Below are 27,061 nucleotides of genomic sequence, written 5' to 3' on the forward strand. Positions count from 1 at the left end.
TCCAGACCTATGTTCATGAGTCTTTTAAATGGAAACAGTTCTCTTTGCCAAGGATTGGAATGGAGATAAACCCAGTTTGCTTTTCTCTTCTCCCTGTTCCCTTCATCTCTCCCCTTTCTACAGCACCATCCCCCATCACAGTGATAAGGAAAGACCGGACATCCAGGAACAGCGTGTCTCTGTCTTGGCAGGAACCTGAGCACCCAAATGGAATCATCTTGGACTACGAGGTCAAATACTATGAAAAGGTGGGAAGGAACTCTGAAGGGGGGGGCTTTCACGCTGGTAATGTGGTAATGAAGTTATTATGTCTTGTGCATGTTAATGGTCCAGACACCCTTACTAATTCACTGCGTGCCACAACAGAGTGTGTGGAATGGGGGTGGGAGAGGGATTTTAGAATATTAAATGCAAATCTAGGATTTGTTAATGGGATTTTCTCCACTGATATTTTCAAGAGAGTAGAAAGAACTGGCAACAGCAATTTTAGTTATGGACAAAATTACAGAATAATAGGGATTGGAAGGGACCCCTGGAGATCATCAGATCTGACCTCCCCTGCTAAAGCAAGTTCCTTATAGCATGTCACACAGGAGAGCATCCAGATAGGTCTGGAATATCTCCAGAGAAGGAGTCTCCACAACCTCTCTGAGCAGCCTGTTCCAGGGCTCTGTTACCCTCACTGTAAAGTTTTTTCTCATGTTCAGATGGAATTTCCTGTGTTCTAGTTTGTGCCCATTGCCCCTTGTCCTGTCGTTGGGCACCACTGAAAAGAGCTCAGCCCCATCCACTTGACTTCTGCCCTTCAGATACTTATAAATGTTGATAAGATCCCTTCTCAGGCTTCTCTTCTCCAAGCTGAACAGTCCCAAGTATCTCAGCCTTTCCTTGTACAGGAGATGCTCCAGGGCCCTCATCATCTTTGTGGCTTTCTGCTGGATTCTTTCCAGAAGTTCCCTGTCTTTCTTGAACTGAGCTCAGAACTGAACAAAGGAGCCCAGAATGGCACAAAGTTCACTTATGTTTAGAGTATTATTCATTATTAGAGTATTATTCATAGAGTAATTTGTCATCCTTGCATTAGTGCTTCCCTCTGGTACAAAGGTGATTTGGAAAGAGATGGACTAGGCTTTTAGTGACTACTTTGCACTGCTGAAGTTCCCACTTTTCGTGAACATCTGAATTCTTTATACACTGGGTTAGATAAAACAAAGAGGGTCTGTCGTTAAAGATGTTCTGCCCTGTGTTGGCATTTTGTTGAACTTATGCTGTAGATTACTACATCATATAAACATTTTTATTTAGTAAATCTGTATAACCTAATGGTTTTGTTTTTAATAAACCTTACTGGTAGAGTTGAAAAGACTATGAATTTATGCAAAGATTGTGAAGAATGGTATTGGCCATTTTTAGATTGATTGACAGACTCAGTAAAACTCTAAAAATGTAACATTACTCATAAAAGGATAAACAAAAAGCATCTATAACATCTTGGTTCAGTCGCACCTTCAAGTGCAGTAGCCTCCAGATGTTAGCTTTGTGGGGTTTTTTTCTGTTAATTTCAATGGGAGGAAGATCAAGTTTATGTGCTGGGCTTGAGGATTAGAAAAAGAGAACTAGCTTATACATAGGCAGTCTGTAAATGTACATCCTCAGCAGTAAAAGCATGCAGAATTACTAAGCTCTCTTAAATTCAGTCTTTGGAACAAAACTCACAGGTGCTGCCTTTTAGCAAGGTTTGGAAGAGCTACATACTTCATAGAGCCTGGGTCTGAAAGATCCCAGAACTGCACTCTGTTGTGCACAGGTTATTTGCCTGTGTGATTAACCTGCATTTCATTTAGGACTTGTCCCTGGCAGCTCCACCTCCAGCCTTTCCAGGCACAAGTCTTTATCTGGGCAGCTATCTAGTCCCATGGGGTGTGTGTTGTGCTGCTTAGGTGGTGTTTGCCATGGCATCAGATTTGGTTTGAGCTGTTCCAAAGGGAGATAGTTTTTTTCTGCTTGTGAGCATTTAATTCAATGTAATTAAATGACTGTCACGCTGTACTTGTGTATTTGTGTTATTTTTTTCTCACTGTTTTGATTATCATTCTGCAGTGAAATTGGCTTTTTTAAATTCATGTAAATGATCATCCTCCAGTACAAGGATACACACAGTCCAGGCACGTGGCTGCTATTCAAACTGTGTATATCCAGTCTTTGTGGAGCAACTGGCTGTCACAAGACAGCTTCATGAGACAACCAGTCTTATGAGCTGATTGTGCACATGTGTTTCTTCCCTTTGAAGTCTGTGATCAAGAGTTCATAGGCACCAGACAGCTTTCTTAAACCAAAGAGCCAATTGCTTAACAATAGGAGCCAGACTATCCAGAGCAAAGGGATTTTTTTTTAAAAAACAACCTTCTGACACTGGTGTTTTTAATGTGTGGTCTGTAGTCCCTCGGGGATTCGGCAGCCTGTTCCTTGGGGTTTATGAAAGGTAATGAAGAAAAGCAAGTCCATTGTCAGGAGGTTTCAATCCATTGCCCTTTGCAAGTCTGCAAATTGGAACAGGTTGAAAGCTCCTACTCTAGAGATGTTAAACTTTCCTAGGGGCCAGGCCAGGCAGTGCTGGGTGGTGACCCTTTGCTTCTCCTTCAGACATACTGGGGGGATGTCGCTTTTCAGTCTGAGATAGCGAAGCTGTCCCCTTCTCTCTCCTCTTTTGAAAAGAGAGCTTGCTTTTTAAATTGGCCCACTCCTTTTAAAATCATCTTGGCCATGCTCATCAAAACGCACTGCTGCTAAGTGACAGCTACGAAGAAATAAACCCTCCGGAGTCAGCAATCTGGGTATTTCTCCTGACAAGTCATACGTGATCGCTGGATGATGATTTATGTTGAGCCGTTCTTTTCCCTCCTGCTTGCTTTTGCTCACAATACCTCTCAGAAATTAATATACACAGTATTAATAGGTTATTGCAAGTCAGTCCAATTCTGTCATTTATCTTGAAGAATAGGTGACATTTTGGGGCAACTGAATGTTACTGATATTTAGGATGTTACAATAGATTTGGATTAGAAACAGAACTTATATCTAAGTGATGATACTGTGTAGCTTTTCTAATGCATTATCGGCATCAAGTCTGTGAAAAATATTAATTTTTATCAATTATAACATATATAATAATATATAATTAACCTTTTCAGTTTTTATCATGTGTGATTTCACTCGTGTAACCGAGAAATAATAGAGCTTCTTATGGTATTTCTATAGAAATCAGGATTTGCAGCTGTGGGAGACTATTTTGAAATGAACTTATGGAGGTATTAAGTATAACATTATGAACTGGAAGTGACAGGTCTTCAGATTTCCTGTTCAAAATAGAATTTTATTTCCTTTAAAAATCTATAGAGCTTGGTTGTGAGGCTATTTGACCAGTTCCTGTTTATTTCAAGCATTTAAAAGAAATAAATTCCTCTTTCAGATGTAAAAATGAATGCCATATGACACATCTAGGCATTTACTTTATTGCAAGGCATAATATTTTATGGGATGTTAGCAGTACAGAATGACACCCCACTTTAGTCTGTTCATTTATAATGCTGTTCTGGGTTTTAGGAGTCTCAGCTGACAAAGCGCTCATATAGCAATAATCAGGAGTTTTTTTCTTGCACCAACAGCTATGTTTTTTTTTCATTGTTGTCCTTGCACACCTAAGTTCTCTGGAAGGTGTATTTTGTCATGCAAGGGCAAAATACCACATGAAAATTATTAATTGCTTCATTTAAATATGTAGGTAAAAATTTTGATAAATCCCACACTCTTTTTTAGAGTGAAATGATGCTCCAAATGATGAGTGAACTCTAATTGCAGCCTTACATTACTAAAATAGATTTACTTTTCCCACCACTGAAATAATGTGCTCAGTAGACTGGTTAAAACAAACAAATAGAACATTATATCCAGTTTGTGCTTTTTCTGAGGCTGGAAAAGTAAATTAAATGCAAATTAACTCAGCTGCTTTTAAACTCCTGTTAGGGTTTTAAGGGCAGGCCATGTACACTCCATGAGGTTCGTGGAAGCTGTCATACTGACAGCTGTTGCCAACAGTGAGGGGAGGCAGTGCTGGAAGCCAGAGAACCTCCTGAAGATGTGCAGCCCAGGTTCGGCCTCTACTGACTGCATGCCACCAACGGAGAAAATGTTCTTCCTGGTGCAGTGTAAACATTCAGTGTCCTTATCTGAAAAAATGGACGTACTTTTCACTCTCACTAGCTCAGCCACCATAAATGTTAAATGGATACAAAAAATGTCTTTCGTAAAACGTGGTTTGTAATTATAAAATTTCATTTGCATCTGAGACACTAACAGTAGTGGGATTTACTTCCCAGTAAAGATTGTGTCTAGTAAACCATGTAGATCACGAGGAATATTCTTTCTGCATCCCAGTTCAAATTTATCATCAGAGAGTTTGATTAAAATTCTGCTTGGCAAAGAGCGACTCTCCCCTCTGTATATCCCTTCTGCTCATGGCAGCTCTAGCGCTGTATCTCTGAAGTTTTACTTTATCCCCAGGAAAGATAAACTTGGGCTTTTATGTGGTGTTTCAGTGATTTGATTACTATTAACATAAAAAATGACTTTCAAAATATGTGTGTAAAAAGTTTGCCATAAACTAAGATATCGTGACATCCTCCATACCGTTGTTTTAAACATTTATTTTGCAAGTTCCACTGTGGACTATTAGCAGACAGGGCCATGACTATATTCTCTCTTGCACATATGTATCTGAGCAAGAAGGAAATGTTTGCATTTCAGAAAAAGAGCCTGAAGTGAGATCAAAATGAATGCCCAGTCATAGCATACACAGAAGATTGTGTGTTTTAGAGACAAGATTATGATGTCTTTGAAATTAAAACGGCTGCCTACTTTCAGCTAAATGATGAGATAAGGAAAACTTGTAAATTGCAGTACTAGTTCTTTGTTGGTTAGAAAATACGTATTTTAGGCAAACCTGTTAGCTTCTTAGAATGTCTTCCTAGAAATTTTCTCCCTGGAATTTATAACAGAAAACTTTTTCAGAGATACGTCAGAAAGCCATAAGAAAAAGCAATTCCTTTTTATGCTTACATTGCAAGGAAACTAGATCACGATAAGCATTTTTATTGACAATCTTTGAAGAATAGGTCCAGCTTATCCTATTTTAAATTGTGGTTCTGGAAAATAACCTATAGACAGAGGCTTAGCTTTTTTTTTTTTTTTAATTATTATCTTTTCCAGTGTGAATGTACATTATGTTAAATATTACATACAGATTCTGGCAATCTTAATTTCCTGAACTGTGATGTAAACTTCCCTGTTTCTATCCATATCAAAGATTACCAATGATAGGTCAGTTGTTAGACTTTGACAGCATTGAAGAGAATGGTTTCTGCTACCAATCTACTAACTTTGCATAGATCTAATTCTCTTGCTCTGGACAGCACTGTAAAGCAAACAGGCTAAAACAGTTCCAGTCACTTGAACTGCTCACAAGAAGAGCTGCCTTTGGCAGTCAGACTGTATGAAGTGTTTTCCAGCCTCTCTCAGGACTCCGTACATCACTGGTGAAATTAAAAGCCCACTAACTTGCCAGCTAATATAGTACTATAAAATGTGGCGGGAATTAGGTGAGATTCTTTGCAATCAGCATGCATTACCCCAACTTACATTTCACTCTCAACAAGGCATAACTCAGTGATTTGAGTGTATTATTTCAAAGTAAATGGGCAGCAGATGAAATCCCCCCCACCTCCAAAATAGAGAAGTTCATCATTGCGAGCTGAAGTACCTGACATTTTTTGCAGTTCCCCACACATGGATACAGTCCAAGGCTTTCTCTGAGGCACTTCCAGCTGCCATTTTTAGAAAGCCAAAAATGCTTTTTTTGGTACAGGATGATGGTAGTAAAATAAGCAATACCTCTGGCCCCAAATGAATGCTTAAGATTTTAAGCTATGCTTAGACTGAGACTGAGACATGCTTTTATCAGAACTAGCTTTTTGCACAGTATACAAGGTATCAAAAATTACCGAATTACGAAGTAGTCTATTTTTTATTTTACACTAAAAGTCTGTATGTCAGAAATATGTGCCTACTGAAGCAGAGCATGCTTGTTAGGATATCATCTGTACTGGACGCACTCCTTGTTCTTTAGCAAAAAGCAATAAAGGGTAGGCATACATGTCCTTCCTGGCCACTAAAGCCCTAGACTCATTCAAGAACAAGTTCAGTGGGGTTTTGCCCAAATGAGGCCTGACGCATCAGGCTCATAGTTTTTATGGCATAGTAGTAAACTTGGTTATATTAGCCTGTTCATAGAGCTGGGGTAAGGAGTCTGAACAGGCTGCTATTCTGACTGTTATAAGGATACATGCTATCTTGTAAAACACGAGGCAGTAAAAACCAAGTCCTGCAATAGCTCTGCAGGGCCCTAAAAGCTCTAAATTGGCCTGTTACAACTTCCAATTCAGTACAGTAGGCAAATCTGTTTTATGGTTTTTAAATAAAACTGTAGTCTTCATTTTTCTTGTTGTATTACAGGCTATGGACAAAGTGGTACAAAGCCATTTAATGAAATGTTGTACACTCAGCATGTCTACTACTTGATTTACAGTGCAAGGATGTAGGAGCTCTAATGATTTAGATTTCTTACTAATCAACAGATTTTTAGTTGATTGAAAATGAATGGCTGTGCAGGCATTTGTCAGGCTATAAATATTCAATGTGCCTCTGCTTTCCAGGTGATTTGTAGTCATTTTATACCAAATACCTCTTGCTTCTTTTTCTTAGGGTGTGGTTTTAATCTGATAATTTCTTTTCCCAAAAGCAGGAACAAGAGACAAGCTACACTATTCTGAGAGCCAAAAGCACTAATGTTACCATCAGCGGCCTCAAACCTGATACCACCTACGTCTTCCAAATTCGAGCCCGAACTGCAGCTGGATATGGGACAAGCAGCCGCAAGTTTGAATTTGAAACCAGTCCAGATTGTATGTATTCGTTCAAATGGTTTAAATTGATTACTTGGGCAATTTCTGACTGATGTGAGTGGCTGTTTTCATTCCCCTTCTAGTTTAGTAAATGCAATTCATTACTATTTATTATGTGTCTTTCTGGATAACACTACTATATAACTTTTATGTTTTATCATTAAAATTGAAATGCATTTTAAAGAATGTACAGGAATACCACAGGTTATTTTCTTGCATTGCATACCCTACACTGCCTAGTGCCAGAATCAATATCTTGCTTGACTGCAGCTCATACCAAGAGAGGGCCTGGTACATTTCCACGTTCACAGCTTGTGGCATGAATCCTGTGGACTTTAAACACCATGCCCCAAAGGAGTTAATATTATGTAAGCCTGTTACTCCTGGGGGTCAAAATGTAATTTTCCACGTTTCTGCAGAGCAGAGCTGATGTTTCCTATACAGCCTTGAGGTGAAACTAATGCCCACTGGCCAGCAAGGTGGTGGCTCAGTTAAATAACTGGTAAGGGAATCTGAACTCTTGACTCCCTTCCCTCTGTCACTAGATTTCTGAAATAACTTCCCAGAGAAGTTATTTACTTGCCTTTTTCTCTTCTCTAATGCACAGGTAATAACACTTACTTGCTTACCTGATGACCTTGTCAGTATTATTTACAAGTTCTGTTCTTACATCAGTGAGACTAATGGAGCTCATCATCCTAAATATTATGTTCTCACCTCTTGGTACTACATACTAAATTAGACCTTTTATTTGCTTGAAGGTGAAAGTAGCTTAATATACCAGAAAGTCCACCTTAGTTCAGTTAACCACTTACTGATGTAGCCTGGTGCTGTGTAATTAAAGACTGCTTAGAAGGCAAGGAAATAACAGACTTTTACCTGCTGTTCAGAGTTGTAAAACAATTCAAGACTGTAATTCTGCTATGGGCTCATAAGGTTTATTCATGTACTCATTATAATGATTGAGAACCCATGATGTGAGAAATATTCTGCTAAAATAACAAACTCTTACCAAGAAGAGTACTGCAGGTAAATCCAGTGTTCTTTATCTATCTATGTATGCAGCGTCTATGCATTTCTGAGGTATGTTAAGTACTTCATTCCCACTTGATCCTTCCCAGCTTCAGCATTTTGGAAATCAAATGAGCTCTCTATTTAAAGAAAAAACAAAACAAAAACTATTGCAAATTACTGTGAAGGTGTACATGCATCTTTGGCATAATGGATGAAACTCAGGTTTGAACGGAGTAGTACAGAAAGGAGAAAAGAATAGTTATGATGGTAAAAGATTTTGTAACTTGGAAACTGATGAGTTTTCTCTGCAAAGTAATTTTTAAATAAAAAAGAAGTTAAAAAAGGAACAAACAGTAGATTACCAAAAATGTGGAAGGTGAAAAAAGATAGCATAAAGAGCGTGCAGATTATACAGATAAACACTGGATCACATTACTTGATTCCTATTGTCATAACGACATAAGAACACTTGTAGGCATGTAATAGGTGGAGGCTTCTTCCAGGCAGTCATATAGACTAACTGCCCAGTTTGTGGGGAGCAGGAGGTCTGTCTTTAAGCTCACTTTGGACAGCTAACGTGAAACGTTGTGGTTAGGAACCTAAATCTGCTCTACTTGATGAAGATCAGTAAGTGTCTGCTGAAGATGGTTTGAGTTAGAAGGGTCCTTAGAATGGTGACGACTATATGGGTAATCGTACTTAAGATCCAAAGATGTCCTGTTGTTACATGGCAGTACCCAAGCACCTGCCTTAGGCAGTGCAAGAGAAGTGTTCAAAGCAAGGCAGAAAGGAGCCCTTCTTTTTCTCCGATGAATGCTGATTAACTTATGTAGTCTTTCTCGTATACTTCTGTGGGCCCAGACTTTTCACAGCCTTCACAGAGATACTGTATGGCTTAATTGTGAAGCCTAATTCATTAAAGCACTTTCCATCACACAGACACGAGAGTAAGGTTCATGATTATTGACAAGCTGGAATTTCTTTTCAAGGAGAAAGTTCATATTGACTGTAACAAAATGTTTAAATGCCACAATACACATATGTTTGTACTTATGTATATATTTATATGTAAGTATCAGTTTAACAGCTATTACTACAGTCGGCAAGAGTAACAATCAGCAGTAGAAGCAACAACTGTAAATTTTCAAGAAGGCAAGGGTCTTTCATTTACTTCCCTTGTATTTATTTGTCTGATGAAAAATTACCTAACAGATTAAATATTTGGCAGAAAACCAAACACTATATAGTGACATTTCAGTCTGTCTGTTCCCTATATGAGTGGTCAATCGTGTTGTGCTAATTAACATTTTGTATGGGGTGGTTATTAATATATTTTTTTGTCTTAACTTTCCAGCATTCTCCATTTCCAGTGAAAATAGCCAGGTTGTTATGATTGCCATTTCAGCTGCAGTTGCCATCATTCTCCTCACAGTTGTTGTGTACGTCTTGATTGGGAGGTTAGTTTGTGCTCCGTTTTGCACATTTACTCCTTTTTCCATTTCCCCGTGGGACCTTGATGAGCGTGGCAAATCGAGCATCGTCAGGCAGTAGCCTGGCTGGTTTGCACCTTCTCCTTTGTCTGCTTCCACAGAGCTCTGAGCTGCTTGGTAATGAGCCCGCTAACATTCACAGCCCCAATCATGCAGCAGTTGTTAAAAAAAAGCTATAAACACATTCTTAGGCAATTGTAAAATTAAACTGTAGGGGTCAAAAATCAATAAATCTTCTCATTAGCCAATTTCCTCAAATTCCCTGAGAACATAACATGCCTCTATAGGGTAGAGAGAATGTAAATATCATTAAATTTTCAAACAGGCCTTTAATTGTGAAGGAAAAACATTCAATTCTGTTTCCACCTGCAGTTCACATATACAATTCTCTATATTCATTTTTTCTTCTCTGTTGCTTGTAGATTCTGCGGATACAAGAAGTCTAAACATGGCAATGATGAGAAAAGACTACATTTTGGGAATGGCCACTGTAAGTTATCAAAGTCTTTTAATGCTTAAAGATTTGTGGATTTCATCCCCTAGATAATTTATGGTTTTCAGTTAATAAATAAATAAGCCATACCTCACTTAAACCAAGGTGAAACTGGGAAGAAAATTCTATTCTTTTGTGGTCAAGCAGATTTTCCCCTAACAAACGGTCTTTATCTCAGTTTTATTCATTTATGTTCAGGTTAGTAATAAGCAAAATATTGCTGTGTTCAAATAAGGCACGTGTTTATCAATATGATATTGATTCTGCTGTGCATTAGTAAAATATAGAGTGTGACTTCAACTTCCTCCTTATCCACTGTATAACATCTAAGCAATGATTTTTAGTTGTTTTTTTTTTCCCCAAAGCAAAATATAAAATCAATGAAACAAATCTTGGTGAGTGCTAGAGGGACCGTGAAAACTGGTTGTTTAACAACAGTGATGCCCTAACAAATTTAGTTTGGAATTATTGTAAGCATAGACTGAAAAGTGATTTGGAGTAGTTTTTTAAATTAAGAGTAACTACTAAATGAGTGTCTTCCAAATTAATAAGATTTCCTAATCTAGCTCTGTTTATAAATGTTTTGTTAGAGCCCTGATTTTCCAGTTATAAGTGTTTTCACTGGGTCTCACCCACAACTAGGAAGAAAGCCTTTCTACTGACTTTTACTGTCCTCGAGTCACAAAATAAATGTTAACAGTTAACGATGAGACATTTTTGTCATCCTGAGGAATCTGGGCTACTGTTGATATTTCTCTCAAGGACCAATCCAGAGCCTGTCTAGTTTATATATTTTCATACCTATTTTTGATGAGGTTACATGGCCCATCGTTCCTGGATCATTTGGCTGTGTCCTGTGAAAGGAGCATAATGGAACAAGGTCCAATCCAGGAGATACATGGTGCAGGAGTTGATTTTCTGAGCCCAGGAATGATCTGTGGCTACCAGAGAGGAGACACTTTCTATGGCTACAGGTGGCTGGAGAGATCCTTCTGCACTATGTCAATTTCTCTGAACCTCAGTTTGCAAGGTGTATAACCTGGCAGGGCTCTACCAAAGCAGAGGAGTTTCAGATCATGAAAGTTAGGTCATAATCAAAGTTCTGCCCATACTCGCTTTAAAGCAGAAATAAATAAATTTTGGAGAAGTTTAAGGGAGAAGAAGGTGATGGTTTAAAATTGCCAGTGAGGAGTGAAGAAGGCTTCAGAAATTTTTATCACTGCAACATTTTTTTCCACTAAATATTTGATGTCTAATGAGCATGCTTTTAGTAAGAAGCAGGGGTCTTTTAAGACTGCTTCAACTCCAGATAAATACCCTGCTATACCATATAATCCGTGTGGAACTGTGTATTTCTATTGTTTGGCATGCTGCAAGGTTAATGTGGTTTACACTTAATCACTTTCCTTCTATTCTTATCCTTTTGCACACAGTGACACTGTACCGTTTTCAAGAAGAAAGTTATTGGTATCCGTATGTCACTCCTCTCAAATATACCTCCTCACCAAATATAATCGAATTAACATTTTAATGAGGGATTTACTGGCCGTAGTTGGAAATTAGGACTGCTTCCTAATCCCAGTGGCAATGGAGTAACTGTTCTTTGACTGTTCATATTATTATCTTAAGTTTGGAGCCCTTCTTTATCTCCAGAGAGCTGTATCCACAAACACGCGTGCTCCTTCCCTGCATTGTTAAGGGGTGTGCAAACTGTGGCAGTGGGTTTGCATCATGCAGCCCATCAACAGCTAACCAACTAGCCTGCAAAAAAATCTATATGAGTACATGTGGCCCATAGAATTAATGCTTCATCATCCAAATTTAATGAGGTTATAAAATAAAAGCAGCCAGTAAAAAAAGTGTTGCAGACAAATAACAGGTCAGAGTTTCTCTCCTTACTCCCACACAATGGAAAGTTGCAATCGCTATTCTTAAACATGTCAATGCAGTTAAATTCCTGTGGATTAAATTGCTTTTAATTTGGCTTTAGATATTTATGTACTGCTTTCTGAGGCATGCCATGCTGATCCACGATGTAGTCAGAACAGAAATGATCATGAATTTGATGTTTCTGTTAGAAATTCTTGAAAATTATTTACTGATTTTGCAGTTATTAATATGTTAGGATTTGTACGTATCTGCACCTGTGGCTGATGAAACTTTAGTATTCTACTAAACTTGAGTCCTACTCAAAGAATAAGAAAATAGCTCCTGTGAACTAGAAAAGGGTAAAGTAACTTCCCTGGCTGTTGTAAAGTTTCAGCATCTCAAATAGAGCAGCTGGTTTATTTCAATCAGTTTATTCTGAATTACTTTTAAAAAGGCACCAGCCATGAGCTATTCCCTGCAGCCTTATTACAAATCCTATAATATTACTTCAAAGGAGCAAAAATGTGTTTCACCTCCTCAGATCCTCTCCCTTTGCCTTCTTTGGCTAGACCTTTTTTATTTTTTTGCTACCCTTAGGGCAATTCATGCTGGTAAAATGAAAATGTAAATTATTATGTTTGCACAGAATGAGCTGTAAAGTAGTACAGCTTAACACATGTGTATGTGTTTATTATCTGTTTTTCATGACAGAACCCAGTTACTATACAAGCTGCCCTTAATTATTGGTGTGAAGGGATTATTCTCCTTGCAGGCACCATCACCTGATCTTGGGAACCTCTAGGGTCAGCATTAAAAATCTGCAGCCAAAATCCCCTCAGAGCAGAAGCTTTTAATTGTTGTTATTTTTATTGAGGGTATGAGAGAGCCTGTAATGTACATTCAGCATGGACGGAAAGGAGCATTTACAAGATTTTTAACCAACAGCAATATACAGCCAATTACTTTTTGTTTTACTTGCAAGTAATTCTGTAATCATCAGTCTCTTGAAGGAAACACACTCGGCATTTAATGCTGCACATACGCAGCCCTTCTGTTAAGAGAGTGGCTCTTAGTTTGCATTGTTTTCTAGCCAATTAGTTTGGGAACTTGGTTTCATCATTTCTTTGTCAATTCTGAGGCCAATAAATCTCCATAAAATCGATATATATATTTTTTCACATACCATTGGGATTGTATGACAAAACAATGGCAAGTTCTAACTAATGGTGCAAAGGCACTTTTTCCCATCTACCTAACCACAATGAAATGTGTTTAACTATGCTAGCAGTAAACAATTGGATGCAGTAGAATAATACCATGCGGGAAGTGCTATTCCTGGGTAGATTAAAGCAATAGTTAATATCTATTACATCTTTTACATTACTGAAACGATTGAAATATGTGTTCAGGAGCTCAGGTTTTGTGTTAGAAGCAGCAAACATCAAGCTGGATGTACTGGCTGTTTTGCTTTTTGATAGAGAATGTCTTCGTATTCTAAAATGAATATGGAGAGAGAGACACAAGTATCTGAGTATGAATACAAGCATGGCCTTAAGCTGGGAAGGAGAAATGCTTCTGCATCTTCATGGAGAGAAATTTTGGAAATGATACTATGTTCCCCAATCTAGCTGCTGGATTACCTGTTGTGAACAGCTTGAAACTGGCTTTAAAATCATACAGTCATTTGAATTAGTGCTTGATTCAGTCAAGCAGAGGAAAGCTTGGCCAACAGACTGTACAAAGAAACAAAATACAGTGTAGGTATTAGTGGTAACTCAGCACTAGATCCAAACTGTAATGCTAAGAATGACTGGCTTCTATCCTGTGTATTTGTAACAGAAGGGGTAGGAAGAGGTGTGCATTTATTTATATGAGTTTCTTTTTCTTATATATCTTGCTAGAGGAATCAGAAGTTAAACAGGTTGAATGTAAGTGCTCTAGTTAGTATATTCCTAAGAATTTTTCATGTTTACTGTGACATCAACCATTAATTCCAGGTCTCGTTAACTTGTAAGGAACAATATGAAGCAGCATCTAAACGAAGCAAGCCAAAAGGGTCAGGGACTATTTTAATGTTTGAAAACTGGTAAAATATGGCAAGTGCAATGCTTTTCAAACTTCTGTGTGATAACTACATGAGTGTCTCTTGTTTCACTCTGTCTTAAGATTCCTGGAGATTTGTCAAAAGCTTTTTGATTTGAAGAAGCAATGTACTTGTATAGTAATTTTCTTCTATTGCTTGTATAGTAATTTTTTTCTATTGATAATATTTTTGTTATCTTATTTGCTTTTCTTGGACAGATTAATTAAGTCCAAGTAACATTTTCTCTCTGAATTTGCTTTCATACAGTAAAACTCCCAGGCCTGAGAACTTATGTGGATCCGCATACGTACGAAGATCCCAATCAAGCTGTACATGAATTTGCCAAGGAACTAGATGCTTCTAATATATCAATTGATAAAGTTGTTGGAGCAGGTAATGACTACTACAGTATCTTTTTATCGTATGTACTGTTTTGCATCTTTGACTTTATACTTGTGAATGGAAAGGAAATCTTCATAGGTTTGCAAATTCCTGGATCATATTTAGAGATGACTTCAGTACGTATGGGTGGTTAGTGGCACACATATCTATTTGCTTCCTGAATACAGCAGATAATAGGATTGTTTTTCAAATGACACCCCACAGCCCACACTTGGACATAGCACTCATAGGAGTAAAGAAAGACTTCAGCCTCACTTGTGTGTTTCTCTTTAAAATCAGTCAGGATAGAAATGGTATCAACTGTGAAGACACTTTCTGTATTTTCCTTAAAAGGAATGGTGACTATCACGCTTTGAGTGAAAGCCCAAACTCATTTCATACCAGTCACCACACATCCATCAGAATGCAGTGACCTTTGGCTATTAGATTGATTTTGGACACTGCTTTGGATTTGAATTATTGATTTAGGAGGAAAGGATAGTATATCTGATAACCAATTGTCTGAAGGATACGGATGCTGTAGATTGTTGGGTTTACTGAAAGCAAACTGTCAAAATGAGCAGATTTTGTAGCAGGGGAGACAGATAGCAGAAAGTCTCATCACACTGAGTTGTCCATGTTGCTGTGCAGCATGAAGCTCTTGATAGGATGCGTTCTTGATCCTTGAAGTGAAGTAGTAGATTGTCTCATTGAGTCAGATGATCATGAAGTGTTAGCTTTCTGCTGTATTAAAGCATTTATGAGAGAAAGACTATTGATTTTTAATCCTTTGAAAATTACTAGTTCTTTTATTATTGATTTTTTTTCTTTTTTGACTTCTCTCTACATTTACTATTTGAATTAAAATCATGAGATGTGAGAGAAACAGACTTCTAGTGTACAGCAAAAGATTTTCATTTGGGAAAAGATGCGGAACAATGCTGCTATGCTCAGTGCACCTCCTGAATAGCCCAGTAAAAGGAAACACTATTAATTCCTTTATATTGCAGCTACTCAGCTGCTTGTATGAATTTAGGTTATCTTCTGAAAAGGTAGGATTCTTGTTTCATCTTGGTTTTATTTTTGTCCCACAAGAGTGCACTGTTCTCCATCATCTTCAGTAAAGGCACCAAAGCTTTGCTACTATACATAATAGAGAATGTCAATAGAGGAGGAGGGGGTTATTGAAAAGCTGAGTCCAAGTGTAGTATGTTACTTTACAAGACTTTAAGGAGCCTTCATTCTCAAGCATTTTTAACTTGGGTTGTCTGGACTTTATGAATCTAGAGAGCAAATTCTAAGAAACAGTGAAATGTCATACTGTATGGCTCATTGTTTGGATATCTCTGTAATTAAAAGTGCACATGAGAAGGAGAAATAAACCAAAATTGGCCAAGTATGAGGTCTGTAAATGGAGGAATGCCTTTCAGAGAAGCCCAAAAAATCGTGCATTAAATGTCTTAGAACAGACAGGTGGTTTAAAAATAAGTCTCTTTGCTCTGTTCCACTCCAGTGAAGGTGACAGCAGGTTCAACATCAAAACCTACAGGTCTTCTGCATTGAAGCTGGGCTTCACTATTGTATTGATTATGAGGCCATGACTCAGATTCATGCAGCTTAAACACTACATATGGCATTAAATTTAGCATTTAGCATTCCTATTAACAGTCCTGAAAGATGCCAATAGGAAGTAAAAGAGATGGAGAAGGGGAGAGGGAATGGAGATGTAAACACTTTATGCAGTGGTGGGAGCTTCCAAAATGAGTTTGTAGCATCACTTCACGCTGTCCTCATGTAATAGCTTATGTAATCAGAGCATTATGAAAGTCACATGAAATGCAGTGAGTGTCTGCTAGACTGCTTCTGTTGAAGCACTTTCTTTCCTCTCCAAAACCAGAAAGGCATTTCCCGTCTCTTACTTGAGTCAATGACTTCTTTGAATGAAGGACCTGGTCTTTTCTTGCCCCTCTCTTTTACAAATGTGTGAATGAAATTATAAAAAGATACTGATTCATTTGACTACATTGAATTGTGACATAAGTAACAGGACCTTCAAGTCAGAGAAGTAATTTTGGTATTCTGCAGTATTTTTCCAAATATTTTTTTTTCACATCCTTAGCCAGAAATCTCTGAGAAAATAGAGGGCAGCTTACATAGCTTTGAGAGCATTCTCAAATGTAATAAGGAAATTCTCTTATCCAAAAGAACCTCAAGAAAAACACAAGGGATTTTAGTGAGAGGCTAAGCATAAGAAAATTGAGGTCAGGAGCCACATTTTCAGGTTTTTCTTTATAATAATTCCTTCTTTTAAAACAACTTACTTGTTTTTATGGATCCAGTTCAACAGACCACTTAAAAAGTTTAAATCCAATTGGATCACAGGAGAATACTAAGGAAAATGCTTTCTTGATTTGGAATTGATGTAAGATTGTACTTTGCTGAACGTAGAGCACATATGTGCTTTCCTTTCAAAGTTTAAACATACTTGTAGCATAGCACTGTGTTGGTCAAAGCACTTCAAACGTTTAGGGGCTTTATTGCAAAACGCTGTAGTGTCTCGGCGAGGACATGCAGTGTATTGCCATAGTGTTGCAGAGATTCCTGAAACTTGTTAAATGCAGAGTTGCCCCTCCAGCTCTGAGGGAGCTACATGCACACAAGAGCAGTGTAATCACTGTTTAAAACACGACACTGTTAAGGCAGCCACCAGTTCCACAGATTCATCTTTTGCTTGTCCCTTGGGTCCAAAGAGATGGCCAGTGCCACTTAGTGATGCTATAAGAAGCCTGTTTAAACAAGATAAGATTTCCTGAAGAGGGATCTTTGTAACACGAACAGCCCTAACTAATAATATATATTTGCTTTCCACATGCAAATAGACACATCAGTCTGCAAGGCATCTTATACAGTTTTTTTAGGTGTAGCATAATTAAAAATGAGCACTTCAGAAAGGTTTTGCATAAAAAGCCATCAACCTAATCTCTTAAAATCAGTGCTAGATTTTCCACCTTCCATCTCATACACAAAGTTTTTTTCTTCCTAAACAATATCTGATGAGTTACTGTTTCTTTATATATGGATGCATCCAATCCATATTGATCATATAGAAATGATTGATTTACAGGGAAAAAAATGTAATATAATTGCATATCAATGTGGATGTTGGCCACGTAGACTTATGTAGCATTCATATGGCCATGTATGTGCGGGAACTAAAGTTAGAGTAATTGGTTTACCTGGTGAGCTTTCTCCAGATTACTCAGTCATTTATGAATAGGAACTAAAGTAATGTTTATATGTTGATCTATATCTATCTATCTATATCTATATCTATATATATATATATATATTTTATTTTTTTTTTCTAGAAAGTAAACTCCTTTCATGTTCCTAGGCACTAGGAAGATTAATTGCCATGAAGGGTCTGATTTGTAGTCTCCTGTAGCATCCACTGGCCTCAAGGCACTTGTGTGAATCTAATTAATCACCCAAGATCTAAATTGTGCAGCCATGGCTAAATGGGACTATGCTGGTGGACATCAGCCATAAGCTTTTCCTTCTCAAAAGCCAAATGAATATCAGATATACTATTCCAGACTGAATTGAAAGACTTATTGCCTAAACTTCTTGCTGAAATCACTGATACATTCTATTGACATTACCTGGCCAACAGTTTTAACATTAGCTTGTTACAGCTTTTTGGATCATGGAAACATAAAAAAAAGGGAACATAAAACTAAACATTATATTATCTATTTCAAACCGTTTTCCCCATTCCTTCTGTTTTAAAGTCATGCTTTGGTATTCCCCATAATGATGTTCTGACACTATTGGACAGGATTTAGTGTTTGAACTGAAGAAGTGTTTGCTGTAGGTAAAGCATATAGGTCATCTTAGTTTGCAGAGGTTGAACATTTTTAATTAAGAACTCTGAATAGAATTCAGCACTCGTTACTGACTAGTAATAGGTTTTACAATTCATTTTCTGAGCTGTTGCTTGTCTTGTCAGCCTGAAATTACAAATAACATTTGAAATAATGGATGTAAGTGCTGTTTTAGTAGCATACTCCTGTATATATAAAGATATAACCTGTTTTTGTTGTGTTTTTTAAAAAGTGTTTAATATATTAATAGCACAATATCATGCCCAGAGGATGAAACAGCTCAGCAACTGATAATAACATATTATGGCTTTCACTTCTATATTTTTTACTCAATTCTAGCCTGGGTTACCAACTAAGAAAGGTTGTTCTTTGACACATTTGTTCAGATTCTTTTGGTTAAATTACCTGTCTGACAGAGCAACCTTAGAAAACAAAGCTGAGAAATGACCCTAAGGGGTCGTTAAGTTGATGCTCTTACCCAAAATGAATCTTGTTAGGAACTTCTCTTGATAGATGGTTATTCTTTACAATCTCCAAGATAAAAGAGTTCATAGACTCACAAGAATATTTTTTTTTCTGCTGTCCAAGCATCCTTAGTGGTACATTTTTTTGTGATGTAACTGACCTTTATTCTAATTTACACCTATTCTTTGTTTTGCCTCTTGGGTGTAGAAAAAGGAGTCAGTGCCCATCTTATTTATAACCATCATTTTGATGTGCCAAAACCATTATCATCTCTCCCTATCCTGAGTCTTTGTTGTAAATAAATAGGCTTAGTTCCTTGAGTTATGAACATGAGCACACAAGCTGGATTTTTAAGATTCTGGTCATTGCTATTACTCCCTTCATCATTCCTGAATTGCAGTGCCACTAATGGGGCATGGACTCTAATGCCAGCCATATGGGTAGCAAACTGATGAAAGAAGAATTTTAATGTACAGATAAATGCACGAATACATAAATAAATGAGTTGAAGGTAACATCTAAAACACATCCCATGTGATATCACCTCTGAAATCAATAGTGCATGAGGATTTCTGTACAGAGATATCAATTCATCATACTTTTTTGAGCATTAAATCCCCAAAGAGCAACATGATTTCAGTTTACCTCTCATAAATATTGTATTTGTATGCTTTTGATTTTATTTTATTTTTAAATCTTGCTTAATGTGAACAATTGGCTGCATGGGTAAAGAGAGAATCACTGCAAGCAAATAATCTCCAAAAGCCTTTTCGCTTTAGAGGTATAGCAATGCTGTTGAATTTAGGGCTATGATAGCATGGGGAAAGCTTATATATAAATAGTGTAATCACTGTTTCTCTTATGCTTTATTGACAAAAACAAACAAAATTCCCAGTTTGCATAAAAATGATGCTGGCTAGATTTTGTTTTACACGGCTTGTTGCTTTCCAAGTCAAACTATATATACAAGACCATTAGAAATAATATAGCATAGGAAAGGCTATTTACATTTAGATCTCACATATTTTGAGGTGAAAAAAAACACACAACTTTATGCATTTATTGACAGAAAATGAATGTTGAAAGCCTCCAGTCCTGTAGTTTCTATAAATACTTTCTTTTCTATTCAGTAAATTGTTTCCCCTGACTTTAAATATAAATAAACATGTAGGGCAATTCTTGCTGTCCCCCATTTTCCTGAATGTCATCCATTCTCTATTTGTACAGTGTTTTCTGTTATTTCATTTATTCTGTCATTAAAACAAGGAAGCAAAATGTTCTTAAAGTTACTTTAACCTGGGTGCTCTCTGCTCACTTTATTGCATTCTATGACGTTTGAAGTATGGGAAGGGTTGGGTAGTTGGGAATCAAAAGTCAGTTACTGCTCATATTTGTCTTTTGAAATATTGAAACTTATATTCTTGGTGTAATCATTAAAAAAATATGGAAATTTCCAAGTGAATTATTTTCTTCCATCAGCCTGTTAACATTTCATGCTTCTTTCATTTAAACACTAAGGTAAGTAAGTTTTGTCTCCTCCAGGATGTTACATAGCAAAGGATAAACCATATAATATAAAAGTAAACATTCATCAAACTTTGCTATTTTATATTTAAGGACCTCATGCAGTTCTCAGTGGGCACAGTATTCATAGTGGATTATCATATCCTGTAAACCCATGGTGACAGGATGTATTTACACAATTAGATCGATCTGAATAATGATAGAACAAAAGTAATCTGTATGGCCTGCTTTCATTGGGCACTTATGTAGCCTTTAATTGGAAAAAATAAAATAATTGGGAACCAAACTCTTTTTGGACAAAGTGATTATAATGTTCACAAAGATGTACAACTATTCCAGTACTTTGTGTTAATCTGTTGCCCTACTGCAGTTGTCTCAGTGCATAGGAAAGGAAACCGGAATTTTCTGGTTATGTTTATACAGTCCTCTCCTCTGCAGTCATCTGAATTTTCAGTGCAAGTAGGTGACATTCTCCAGTGTAACAGCCAAAGAGCAGAAGCCTGAAAATGTTAAGTAGTCATCTGCAGTCTTCCTCTGAGTTCACGTCTGTGGTCCATTAGTAGATGTCACAATTCAGGGACTTTTTCTGAACAATGAGTGTTATTAACTTCCCATTAATTAACTACATTTAATCTTTCTTCTTTTTTCCACTCTTTTTTCTTTCTTTTCTTTCTTTTTTTTTTTTTTAAGGAGAATTTGGAGAAGTGTGCAGTGGGCGCCTGAAGCTGCCTTCTAAAAAGGAAATTTCAGTGGCCATCAAAACTCTGAAAGCTGGCTACACAGAAAAACAGAGAAGGGATTTCCTGGGAGAAGCAAGCATCATGGGGCAGTTTGACCACCCCAACATCATCCGACTGGAGGGCGTTGTGACTAAAAGTAAGATTTGACAGGAGATCATTTTTTGCATGGGAAGTGTCACCAGATGGCCTCTGGAGGTCTCTTACAATCTAAACTATTCTGTGATAGTGTGATCTTTCAAGAAAGAGTAAGAGAGGAAAACACTGACTCATCAGTGTTTATGCTCTGCAAACCCTTCCAGAGATGTTTATGTCATAATCCTGATAATATGCACCAAATATCATCCATGAGAGATAAGAAAGGAAATGTTTGTAAACTTATGTTGATGGATTCAGCTAAGAGACAAGGACCTTGTCTGTTTTGCTGCTCTCGGGATACTACGGACTTAAAAACAGAACCCTGGGTTATTAAGATAGGAAAAAAATGGGGAATAAAAGTAGTCTGCTTGAATATAAAACAGATGATGTGGAGAAAATGAGCATTTCTAAAGAACGTTGCACCTAAGTAATAAGCTGGCAGATTGTAGGAACCAATTTAATACTCTGGAGATATAAATTACTAGAAAGTGGCCAGGAGGCACTTGGAGATATAATCTATTAGAAGTCATGGAGCCTGGTATTCTAAGGTTTCCTAATTGCACTGAAGCAATACTTACTGCCTTCAACTAAATCATTAGAAATTATCATTAGCAAAAATTAATGAACAGCCTACCTGGCTACAGCAACTGATACTAGTATATAAATAAGTCCACCCTTTTTCCTACATGGTTTTCATGCAGGGAAAATGCTCTGTGCGATATTCAGTATGTGCCAGCCTGAGGCACTTTAAAGAGCCTCTAGAATTTATACTGCCTAGATAAAAATCTCTTTAAAAGTTTTGGGACTTTAAGCTGTCAGTAATAAAATTAATTTTATTTCATACTGTTTAAATATTTTTCTAATGCACATTTTCTAAGTCTACCATTGGACTGTGGGATAGTTTTTGTTTTGTTTCGTATTAAAGCATAATTTTGTCAGAGTTTATTATAACAAACAATCTCTTCTGAGACAAAGAAATAGTTGAAAACTCCATCCATACATGGTACCTCCCTGGGCGAGAAACATATTTTAAGAACCATCTCCAGATCCAATTTAAGATCATAGCATGTTGTAACAGGCATTCCTGAATGCTGATATTGGTCTTACAGCTCATACCTAGCTATCCCGTGTCAGCTGCAGTAGTCTTATCCCAACCTTCCAAGCATTTCCCAAGAGCGACAAGGTCTCTTTACCAGTGGCTGGTGGGATCTCCTACTTGTGGTGCTGCCTTATTTAGGAGAATTCTGACCCTCATTCCTTGTGCTGCTCACTGGCTTCTACCTTAGGATGCAAAGACAGAAACAGTTGCAGAAAATAGGCATGAAATATTGGCACAAAATATAAGCTTGTTCTGGAAGACATAAATTCAAAGACTTCATCTACACTAAGTTTCCATTGCAAAATAGCATGATAAATTTAATGGCAAAAGTGCTGTAGTCATTGTTAAGTAGGAGATCAGCAAGACTTTGCATGAGTTATTCTTAAAAGCTAACTATAATTCAGGATGCCCTGAAATTCTTCAGGGGAGTGGAAAAATCATGTAGTATATTTTCTAGTTCATGCTGGAGGACTCTACTGATAAAGCACACCTTTAGAAAGAAGAGCTCCTGCTTGAAATGTTCAGAGGACATTTTAACTGGAAAGAGTAAAACTCTTACTTCTTTTTAGTAGGTGGTTTTGTTGTTTCTAAGCAACCTTGTTTTTCAAATTGGGTAATTCAAGTTTTCTCAAACAGAATGGCACAAAAGATTTTCACAGCTTACTGCAATAAGGTACATGAAATAAATTCAAATAAGTTTCAAAATAAATGTCAAAACGTGTAAATCCCTATATGTTAGAAAGAACTACAATAATAATTCTTCCTTTAGGTATAATTCATGAAAGTCTGTTTTGCTGATTTAGATAACAAAAAAATTATCCTTCAACTCATGCCTCTCAGTTCCTATTAGAAAAGGGTTGCAGGATCTGCCTGTATAAATTCAGGTTACCTCCTGGTTTTTAATGGCATTCATTTTGTGCAGTCAAAATAATATTTACGAACCCTGAATTTCTTGAAACAAAAGTGTCTGTACACAGCTGAGCTGGTACCTACGTTGTTACATTTTGTAATTCTGTGGCACTACAAAAAATAATTTAATGCTCTACGTGCAGAATGTTGAGCATTGCTTATACATGTGCATTATTAATTCTGTCTTCTTGTGTAGGAGAGCATTAGTAAGTTTATTCTTTGGCAGTATTCATATCAGACTTGCTGTCTGTCTCAAGGGTGGCTAGGAGGATTCGCTGTCTATCGCACTGAACTATGAGAGGGCAACATACAAGTATTCCTCCCAGCTGAAGTCAATATAAGTATCAGGGATTCAGCCTTCTCTCCAGATGGCTGGAATAATGATATGAAAGTTAAAGAAACTGTTCTAGAATCATTTGTGTCTGTTTTACTGGGTAAAATGAAATGGCATAAATGCAAGAAAAGAGAATCCTTTAATACCCAGTAAAGTTTTAGAAGAGTAAGAAGGTGGGTTATGTTGTTTATTTTTCCCTTGTCTTGATTTTGTTTTGTTTTTAAACCAGACCACTATATTGTAATAACGATTTAGCGAGTGTTCAGATTCCGTAATGATAGCTATTAAATCACACTCATAAGCGCTGGTTTATATACACCATTAGGAGAAAGTCTTTGAATTACTCTCTGGATCTCTCTTAATCCAGATAAGCAGACAGTATGACCTTTTCTTCATTAGCTGAAGTCTTTTGAGGGGTCTCAGAGGTGAACTCACTTCTCATACTAAGCACTCTTCTGAAGCTGCACTAACTGCAATCCCTACAGCAGGACTGCTTGATACAAGAAGTTATCCAGCTGTGGTGGCTGGGATCTGCCTGCCGACACGCTGGCAGTGCGAAGGAGTCGCACTCAGCAAATACAGCTTCAGTCCCCTACTTCAAATTGACTTCAGTTCTGAGTTTTCCTTTACACCAATCTCCCAGACGTGCTGTAGTCAGTAATCCTAATAACCAGCACACATGTTCTGCATAGTTTACTAATATTTTACAGCAATTTGTAGCCTGTTAGTATAATAAATTTCAGCAACACTGTTGACACAAGTTGTTATCATGTATGAACGGCTGTGCTTTGATAAATGAATGCAGATCATTCTTTTAAAAGTGCACGGTGTTGCTTCGGAGCATATGCTTCTTATTACGGACACATTTGTAACTGGATGTGAGTGAAACCCTGCACTTAGGGCTTTCTTAATTTGGGTGATCAAGGCAGGAAGATGCTCTCCTAATAAGCAGAAAGATGGATCTTCTTACTGAAATTTCAGACTTCTGATGTGTCATAAAATTGAGTTTATGCAGATAACAAGTTTGCTTTCTCCTGGTTTCTAACAGTGTGGATTATCATAGAAAGTTTTGGATAGCCACAGTAGAGTGCTGCTGTTTACTTTAAAGGTCCAGAAATGCCTTTGGGCTAATATTACATGCCCAGTGTAAACAGGGTACATTTTCTGTCACTGCACATTTCCTGCAAGCAACAAGAATAAACAAGCAACAGAAAACTTCTGGAATTTTTACATCATTCATTCTATTATTTGCACTATATCTTATATAATTCCAAGTCAATGTTTTGAATGGAAAGTTTGTTCTCACTAGTTAATGGAGGGCAGTCAGTTTCCCATTAGTGTGTCTCCCGCAGCACAATGCATCAGCTGCACAGCAGAAAGGTGTTTTAACCCCTTCATCTATGCAGGGAGGACAAAAGATTTTCTCTTGAAAATTCATTGAAGAATTCAAATTATTTGAAATTAATGTTTATCTTCTAAAATAATTTCTATTTGATGGAAATTTTGGGAGTAGGGGGTGGAAAAAAAGGGTAGTTAAAATGTGCTTTGCTTTATTCACGGCTTTCTGGATTTTGATTATAGCAGATAAATCTTCAAGCCTCATCCTACTTTAAAAGTTTATTTGAAAGATGTATCACCAGCTATACAATATGAAGCCTTTTGGCATGCTTTTATGGTCAGAAGCCTTCTTGTATTATATGTAAAAATAACAGTTCACCTCCTTAAAGAGCACTGTGTTCCTACCCACCTTTCTCTCTACCACAAAGAGAAAATAAACAAAGATTTTAAAAATATTATGAAATAATAAACTACAAATGATGGTGAAATATTAGCGGGGCAGTGGCCTTTGGAAATGTTGCTGTAATCACATTCATTTTTGTGTTAATTTCTCTTCAGCATGTCAGAGTCATATATAATACCTTGGTTATGTTACAGAATACCCTAGGGTAGAAAGATCAGTTTCACTAACTGGTCTGAATCTGCCCAGAATTTTCACATACGAAAGGCTTTCCAAGGGTACAGGAGTAATACTAAAGGGAGTGTGCTGCTGCTCTCAGGTACCTCCATAGCAGGAACATGTTGGTTGTGCCCCTACAGCATAGCCCTCATCCCTCTGTTGTGCAGAAACTTGAGGTGACAAGCTGCGATTCTTCTGTAGCCCATGCCCAGTTACCTTCAGGAAGAAACATCAGGATATGTGCCCAGCAGAGCACAGCTGCATAAGTGCAACTGTTTGGCTCACTGGCTGGACAGTGTGCTGAAAATGCAGGATGCTTCATCTGCTAAAAATCATTCCAGTTTATACAAAAGGAACTCCTCTGTTTCTGTTGATGTTGTTGCAAACACAATTGCATTGTAGGCACAATGATATTTACATGTATCTTTTTGCTTTCTGTTTTAACACTAAGATTTTCCTTGAGATTTGGATACATGTCCAAAATGCCTCTTTTTACCAATCATTCTGTAGTCATTTTAAATGCCTGACTCCTGTAATGTATTTGCAGGTAAACCAGTTATGATTGTTACTGAATACATGGAAAACGGTTCCTTGGACAGCTTCTTACGGGTGAGTGCAATGGATCATTAAATGGGGCATGACCAGCTCTTGTTCTGAGCTCATTATGAATTTGTAGCCACTCTACTCTGATGCATCGTGAGCTCTTGCTTCTTAATACTTTATTATTTCCACTGGTTGTCTGCATTATGATCTGCAAGGATCTGCTTTTGTATTTTGATTGCTTGCTGCCTGTCACTGTTGTCCCAAAAAGAAGTGAAACATTTTTCATATTATTTTTATGTCATGTCTATTAAATAAAAATAATTCTGGCATATTGAAATAAAAATTGTTTTTCTTGGGGCAAAGCTACCACTATAATGCAGTTGTGCTTATTGGTTGGCAGCCTGTATGTCTTACAAGTGATTTCCAAAGCAAACAGATTTGTGGAAATGCTATTGGTAAACTAGTAATGGCGAGCCAAGAGCCATTTCTCTATATGTAAAAAAGTTTAGGGAATAGCCCTTACGTGAGGGTGTTTGAAATGTTTTGCTAGCAAACCTTATTAGCCTGTTTTCTTTCCCCAACCTTAGACATACTTACACTGCTGTTGATTTATCTTTGTTTTCGGTCAAAGTTGGTAGCGAGCCTAAAACAATTTGAACGCTCCCTGTGTCATCAAGATTTACATGTGGCAAAACAAGAAGTGTAGCAGAAATGAAATCCCATCTGAGGGAAACACTAGTTTAATTTTAATTTGTTAGGGCAAACTCAGCTGTTGTCTGGGAGACTGCTTTGGTTCTACCATGGTTGAATGACATTATCCCCCCAAATTCATAACACTAAACTAGACGTTTAACCCCAAAAGGGAGCATATTGTCAACCTTAGTTTCAATATGTTCGGTATATGTTATGATGTCCGTTGAAGCATGTAAAATACATATAAATAATGTGTCAGTGTATCTGAATGAAATATACCTGTACTGAGCGATATATATTTTGTATAGGCTTGAAATTCTTGAAGAAAGCTCTGAGGAAAGAAGTATGTTTTCTGGCTGTAGAAAACAGTTGTTTAGCTTTTTCATTCATTTGGGTGTGATTTTTTTATTTATTTTTGTCTTTTAGTGTAGT

The 27,061-nt window shown here is 37.2% G+C and overlaps 1 protein-coding gene across 3 annotated transcripts in view; it reads left to right on the forward strand.

Moving 5' to 3' along the window:
- Positions 1-27,061, forward strand: part of EPHA3 (EPH receptor A3) — a 216,222-nt gene that overhangs the window by 159,634 nt on the left and 29,527 nt on the right. For 2 of the 3 annotated variants that reach the window (XM_072346829.1, XM_072346843.1), the window contains 7 exons: positions 124-248; positions 6,854-7,016; positions 9,385-9,487; positions 9,943-10,010; positions 14,233-14,358; positions 20,910-21,095; positions 25,941-26,002. In XM_072346829.1, the coding sequence (XP_072202930.1) occupies positions 124-248; positions 6,854-7,016; positions 9,385-9,487; positions 9,943-10,010; positions 14,233-14,358; positions 20,910-21,095; positions 25,941-26,002 (833 nt within the window). The remainder of the gene's footprint in view (positions 1-123; positions 249-6,853; positions 7,017-9,384; positions 9,488-9,942; positions 10,011-14,232; positions 14,359-20,909; positions 21,096-25,940; positions 26,003-27,061) is intronic. The other variant, XM_072346837.1, reaches the window with a different exon arrangement.

The sequence above is a fragment of the Excalfactoria chinensis genome, chromosome 1 (assembly GCF_039878825.1).
Source record: "Excalfactoria chinensis isolate bCotChi1 chromosome 1, bCotChi1.hap2, whole genome shotgun sequence".
NCBI classification, from domain to species: domain Eukaryota; kingdom Metazoa; phylum Chordata; class Aves; order Galliformes; family Phasianidae; genus Excalfactoria; species Excalfactoria chinensis.